The sequence below is a fragment of the Carex rostrata genome, chromosome 6, assembly GCF_964058835.1.
Source record: "Carex rostrata chromosome 6, lpCarRost1.2, whole genome shotgun sequence".
Classification (NCBI taxonomy): Eukaryota; Viridiplantae; Streptophyta; class Magnoliopsida; order Poales; family Cyperaceae; genus Carex; species Carex rostrata.
This window is the reverse complement of record NC_135923.1, coordinates 7,213,924-7,221,218: the sequence shown is the minus strand read 5'-3', so window position 1 is coordinate 7,221,218 and position 7,295 is coordinate 7,213,924. Positions and strand designations below refer to the sequence as shown.

General features: G+C 36.5%; 1 protein-coding gene across 1 annotated transcript; it reads right to left on the bottom strand.

The window, feature by feature from the left end:
* Window positions 1-1,208: 1,208 nt before the first annotated feature.
* Window positions 1,209-3,916, bottom strand: LOC144555544 (cyclic dof factor 1-like). The gene is made up of 2 exons (XM_078303923.1): window positions 3,686-3,916; window positions 1,209-2,892 (listed from the first exon to the last, which is right to left on the bottom strand). The coding sequence occupies exons 1-2, from the start codon at window positions 3,806-3,808 to the stop codon at window positions 1,681-1,683; spliced, it is 1,335 nt and encodes a 444-aa protein (XP_078160049.1). The 5' UTR covers window positions 3,809-3,916; the 3' UTR covers window positions 1,209-1,680.
* Window positions 3,917-7,295: the final 3,379 nt, after the last annotated feature.

Below are 7,295 nucleotides of genomic sequence, written 5' to 3'. Positions count from 1 at the left end.
TGGGCTTCAATTCTACCCAGCCTTGTAAGATAAAGCAAATATCACTCTGTATTAGTTCAAAAGGTGTTCGGGCCGAGTTTCTCCCTCTTCTTTTCGACTTTCGGATCCTACTTTTCGGGGGTGTTCTGTACATACAACTACATAAGAGGGGGTGTCTAGCGTTAAGTTTTGTGTGCACTTGATCGGTTCGAATCTTAAAGTTGTCCACACAAATAAAACAACTCCGATCGAGTATTGACCGAATAATATAATTATTATGTTTGTTGATTATATATGGTTTAGAAAAAGAAAAAAGAAAGTTTTCTCTTATGTTTGATATTCATCTTGATATCTTTTTTATATATTAATCTTGGATAGATGAGAACTATTCACCTACAGTGAAATCTACAGTGCTCATCAACGGTGAGGTTTACAACCAGGGCCCACTTTTCAGACAGCCACCAATTTCCTTATTTTTTTTATCCTCTAAAGTCTAAAATGTAATATTACTTTTTCGGAGACTAAGAAATTGTCCTGTGTTGATAAAGTGTTGAAGGAAAAATATGATGTGATTTTTTTTTCCTAATATATGAATTTTAGAATAGGAAAAAAATATGGTCAATCTTTTATTGTTGATCAAATCATCCGGTAAAATGTACCAATAAATATGAATTTATATGAATAGTATATTTATAATTATGTTACTAGATATATATAGATAATTTAATAATCAAATTTGGAACAGTTTAGCATTATTTGATTATGCATCACGGTTTAAAGACTTCATGGAACCCGGTACACTAGTATCCTTACATGTGAGAAAAGATGGTCAGCTGACCTACTTTGCAAGGTACCCAGGAAGTTTCGAATTCATATCCTCTGAGATATCTCAAACTTTGCGTGACTTTATGGAAAATTCCAACCGTTTAAATACGTTCTGCACGAATCTCAAAGCACACATAATACTGACCCCTACATCACCCCCGAATAGGCACCGGACACGTCGGTCACGTAAAAGTTGAGATATCTCAGAGGATACGCACTCGGAAGTTTCAAGGTACCCAGTGGAGCTTTTTGCCAAAAAAGACAAAAGTTACGGTACCATATTTTTCTTTTATTTATTAAAAGTTACGGTACCATCCTAAAAGTGACACCAAATTGGAACCTGAGGTAAGTTACACACGGTAGCATACCAAAACAGCAATTTTCAAAGTAATGGGGGACTGAAATTGACAAAATTCAAATGTATTACAAGTTTTGGTCCCATTAGCTTCTGAAAAAAAAAAAAAAAAAAAAGGGAAAAAGTCATATACTACAACAAAATTAGAGAACACTAGCTACTTAAATATAGCCAGAGATCGTGTTTTGCCGTGATGGCATCTCTGCTCTTTATTTTCAACATTACGTACTTTACCGATCGTGAGTCAAATTAGGCTTCACTTTCATGCTTCTCCCGCCCAAAGAAATATAGCAACCATCACCAATCTTAATTTTTCAGACTGGTCCTTGTATGACAGCCTCATTTTTACCCAGCCAATCTGCCTCAGGATTTTTGTTGCTCCAAAATCTATTGGCTGAGACTCACAAAAGGGTCCCATGTATATACATTTCTTGCTTTGAAGCAATTGGTTCTCAAATATTCAACAACCTATATATTAGCTTCCATGAAACTTCTCAATTATACCTAAATATACTCCGCAATTACGAGCTTTCCTGGAATGACTGGGACCTAGAAAATGCAGCTGGGTTGGCATGCAACACTTGAGAGCTTTCCCCTGGTACCTGACCTCTGCCATCACTTTTAGGCCCGAAAGGCCTAAACATACGCCCTTCCTCTGGTTTGAACCCTAGTGTGTCCCAAATTGAGCTCTTGGCTGCTTCTTCCGGGTCGTCAATTCTTAGGGTTTTCGGGACCCACAATGATTTCTCGCTTTTTTCTTCCACTTGAGAGGTTCCATCATCTCTCGAATGTTTTCCTAGTTTTGCTGACCCTGTACTGGTACCTGAGCACGTACTTGTGCTGGAGGAAGGTGATCCAACCCATTGGGGTGCGCCCCACCCAGGCATAAATGCCCAGAAGGGAGCCGGTACAAAGGGAAATGGCATTGGTGGAGGACAAAACCCATTACCAGATGCCATCACCACCGGTGGTTGCATAGGCGGTACAGGTACAGGTAAAGGCGAGGGAGTCCATGGTACCGGAGTGGGCCCCCCATTCCAAGGATACATAAATGTTGGCCCAGGGTAATATGGTACATGTGGTATGGGTGTAAACCCGTTACACCCATTCTTTTCAATTGCCAACCCGTTCGGTATACAATTAGAAGTTGTTGTAGAAGATCCACACGACACCATCGGTGCAGGATTACAGCCACTGTTTTCCTTGTCTTGTTCCCCGATATTCAAAACAGACGCCATCGATTCACAGAGGGGAACCTCAGACCCAAATTTCACGACACTGCCATTGGGTGCCTTCATTTGTACCGGTTCAGAGCCGTTGGCTAGTATGGCACCAGTAACCTGGCGTATCAGATTCTTGTTCTTGCGCCGACCAGCACCCACTGGTACATTGCGCATGGTACCGCCAGCTGTCCAGTACCTCTGGCAGTTCTTACAAAAATGTCTTGGCTGGTTAATATTGTAATTATTGTAATAACAGAATTTGGTGTCCATGCTGTTGCACCGAGGGCATGGTAAAATTTTGTCTGGTTTCTTCAGGGTAGGTTTTTCTTGGAGTTGTGTATCAGCCTCTGACGTCAATTTCTCAGGTCTGGACTCTTCTTGTTCTTGAGCTGTCTGCTCATCAGTATCAAGAATTTGGTTGCTCATCTCAGAGTTGTTCGGATCTGAGTCTACTAATGGATCTGGATTTGATTTAGTTGCTACTGAGGAATCAGCTTCTGTGCATGTACCCTGAAAGTTAAAAGAAAAAAATTGAGTACTTGCTGTCTGGGTTACATCTCAGTAAATTTGTAACCGCAGTGGAATCCCCAAAATATTGGATTTGAAATTTTAGTAGTAAAGTAAAAAATTTAGCTTCTCCGGGTCAAAAAAGTCGTTTCATACAAAACATAAATGAAAAAAAAATAGTAAAATTCCCATATATGAACTGAATATTGGTGAAATTAAAAGTTCCCGAAAGCAAGAGATAAAGTTAGTTTGACTGTGGATTACAGAAACTAAAGCTTCAACAGCACAGATTACAAATTAGGGTTTAGTTATTTTAATACTCAAGGAGAACGAAAAGTTCATAATTATTTTTTTATAGGCTCAAAAGAAGTATACCGATCCTCTTTTTGGTCCTTGAATAGAAATGTAGAATAAAACCAAAAGGCGAGTCTAGGTTTGCAAAATACTTTCCAAACATTGACATATTCAATCGGCTAACTAATTGAACTTGATCCAATAGATATTCTCCAAATTAAAATTAAGCAATATTAGTTCAAAAGAACAAAAAAAATATTGGAATCCAGAACTTAAATTAAAACAAACTATAACTAATTTAATTGAGCTAGTAATCCGAGAATCACACAAGCAACAAGCTAATAAGCTATAAAACCCTCCAGTAACTTAGTCAATTAAAGCACAAAATTTATCCCAGTTGAACAAATCTAGAACCCCCATCTGATTGATAATTGCATCACAAAGACATGAAGCTCCCAGAGGGAAAAAAGAAAGAAAGGAGGAATAATATGGGTTTCCTCACCTTATCGAGTTCTTCAATTGGTAAATCGGGTGGAGAGTCGGAACCCGACCCACTAACTTCGTCAGCCGCCAGAGGGATAGTCCGCCCGAAGAGCTTGATCGCCGGATCCCTTAAATCAGACATCTCTCAACCGTCGGATCAAATCCGACAAAAACACATGTCTAGTTCTGTCTGAGAGAGGAGAGGATAGAGATAGAGAGAGAGAGAGAGAGAGAATCGTTTAACAAAGAATAAATGGGGGGGCGACCTGGAATTGCCGGTGAGAGCTGACAGCTGGCGTCCTAGTCAGCACTAAGAACGCTTGTCAGCCACGAGTTCTGAACTTCTGAGTTCTGATTAGGCAATTTTTTATGATTGCCCTCTGTAGTTAAACATTTTATAGTATAGTCCTTTGCAGATATAACATTTGACTATCAAAGTTCTTATACAAGTTTCTTTTTTTACCAAAATCCAGCTGAAGTTGAACATCAAACTCATTTTTCTAATAAATACACTTATTTATGACTAATATTATAATTCACTCACTGTTTCTCCTTTTTTTAATATATTCTGCTAATTAAGAATTATATTGTGATTTATGGTTATTGGATCTTAATCACTTTTCATTTCAAATAGATTAGATTAAATATTTAGTAGTTGAGTTTTATTGTTCAATAACTTATCCGAAACTTAAATTCATCGTGATTTATTCAGCTTGCTAAATTTTTGTTTACTTATGTTATCAAAGTATTTTGATTTTTTTATAAACAACATTGATGGTATAATTGTTTAAGAAAATTATTTAGCATAAATTATAAAGTAACGAAAATATGAGTTTATGAATTATCATATCAATGAATTCGTATTTATATTTTAAATGACAATTTTTCTAAACCTAAAAGACTGAAAAAATTTAGCAGTTTAAAATACAAGACTGAAAATTTTGAATCAAACAGTATTGTTACAACGTTAAAAATATAAAACATCAAATATTTTGAAATTTGTTAGGCCATATGGCAAGTTGGCAACTGAATTTTTGTAGCCAAGTATTCTCGTAAAAATAAATTTACGCTTCTTGGTGGGCTAAATGGTAAGAAATCTTGTTTTAGTGGCTAGAGTTGGCTCTGATGACGTCAACTGTGGGCCCTGGAAAAAGGAAAAGAAGAAGTGTTTTGCGTTGCGTGCAGCTCAAAAAGGCATGCGAAAAGGTCGTACTGGACGCGCCAGTTAGCTTTTCTTTCGGCATAGTCTCGGAAGCTTATTTTTTCAATGCTTTTCTACTTTCTTTTACGTACTTGTTGACTTGGTGACATGGCAGAGCATAGGTGGCATGAGCTTTTAAAGGAAATAAATCTGCTACAATCCTCATGAGTAAATAGCTATGTTACTCCGATACTTCACTTAGGGTCCCGTACCCGTATCCGATACGTATCGGATACGGATACGCACCCGATACGTATCCGATACGCCAGATGGCGTATCGGCTTACGTGGCGTATCTGTTGATACCCGATACTTCTCTGATACGGACTAATATTGTCCTGATACGGCTGTCTGTACAGCGAGCCGATACGTTAATTATTTTCTCCGCTCTGTCTGGCTTCCCTGGTCCGATACCCAACATATATAATTTTTTTGGTCTTGGACGGATACAGTGTCCCTGGCCCACCAAGAGGGCCCAAAGATTATATTTTATTATTCTTGTTTTACCTTTTGAAATAATTGATAATTTTGTTTGCCCCCGTGATTCGAACCCATGCCATCTTAATTGGACGTCAAAACTGTAACCACTGCAATAGACAATATCATGTTGTAACGTCTAGTAATTATATTCTTTATTGTATATTTGGATTAAACCTTCAGTTTTTTTTTTTACAAATTTGATTTAAATTATGATTAATCCAAATATTATAATTAAAATAATAAAAAATAATATATATAATAGACGTATCGTATCCGAGCTTTTTGAAAATTGCAGTATCGCCGTATCCGTATCGTATCCGATACGATACCCGTATCCGTATCCGTATCCATGCAACATAGGTAAATAGTAATCCTACATTCCTCCTTTTTCGAATCTAACTGTTTATTTTTTTTGGAGAACGAATCTCAAAGTAATTTTTTTCAAAACTTTTATGTACACACCTCGAAACAATTCAATGGTTGAATTCGAAAAGGGAGGGATTGTAGGGTTACTATTCACTAATGAAGGATTGTAGCAGATTTATTTCCGCTTTTAAACGCTGTGAAGATAACTTACTCATTTTTCAACTAAGCTGCTCTCTGCTACTGGGACTCAATATTGCTGACAAGATTGAGATTATGGTGAGTCCTACGAATTTATATTTTAATTTTTAAAATCTAAATAGTCAATTAAAATCAATTAATATGTTTTAAATTTCAATACTTGAAATCATTTTTTTTTATTTTGTAGAATTTTTAACTATAACATATAGGTAGAAAATCACTACTTCAGATGTTACAAAAAAATTAGATCAAGTGATTTTTTTTATCCATCTAAAACAAGTAAAAAAAATGAAAATTTTGGTGTTTAGAAGTATTTTCATTTGAAATTCTTATTGATCGTACAAATCAACTGTTTCGAACTTTTAAAAAATAGAGATATGAATTCACGTCACAAACATCTTTTTAATTTCGAACTTTTAAAAAATAGAGATATGAATTCACGTCACAAACATCTTTTTAATGTACATATCACTGTATCATCACTCTTGCTGAAACCCTATCCTCTGCGGAGTTTTTCCGTGCGGAGCTGTGCGGCGTTTTTAATCTAGTCCGTTTGTTTCGGATCGGACGGACTGGATTAAGGATTCACCAAATTTTGAGTTTTTTAAAATTCGGGCAAGATCTGATCTGATCCGTCCGATTCGAAACGAACGGACCAGATTAAAAGCGCCACACAGCTCCGCACGGAAAAACTCCGCAGAGGATACTTCCCCCACTCTTGCTGACCACTGACAAATATATTGTCTCGAGTGAATCACACAATTTAGCGAATTCATGCAAAATATGACAAAATTTCCAATATAAGTGGGTACAAAATATTTAAGTTTGGTGATTCATTGAAAACGAATTAATTTAATGTTTTTAGAAATTATAAAAAATAATCTATAGCTTTAAAAACGACAAATACAATGTAACCTATACTTATTTACTAAATATGCCGGCGAAGTTATTTATTGTTATTGTTGGGTATGTTTGGCACCGATGGAATAGGGGAATTGAATGGAATTGCATATTTATTCCTGTCGAACAGCAAAGAGGTGGGCTGGAATAGAGTACTCTTCCTCTTTTCTCAATTCTAAGAGATAGCTGGAATTGAAGAATTGGGCTTAAAAGGGACGGAAGAATAGAGCATTTTTCCACTTTTTACCCTTATTTCGCTGATGTGGCACCTTGGTTCTCATTTAATATTGTTTCACCCTTCTTCTTCCTGCACGTTTTCAGAGGAGAAAAAACTTCTTTCTCCATCTACTCCAATCAAAATATCCAACGTTTTACTAAGAGATTTGCAAAACTAAAACTAGCATTGAAATGGACGCGAATTCCTCTTTCAGACGAGATATGTCTTGTTAAAGTGATTTTGGAAGGAGAAAGGGCTTTAGGATGAG

Excerpts from the sequence above, each read along its gene's own strand:
- LOC144555544 (XM_078303923.1), bottom strand. The coding sequence starts at position 3,808 with ATGTCTGATTTAAGGGATCCGGCGATCAAGCTCTTCGGGCGGACTATC. Across the intron at positions 2,893-3,685 it reads CAATTGAAGAACTCGATAAG|GGTACATGCACAGAAGCTGA; the intron begins GTGAGGAAACCC and ends TTTAACTTTCAG.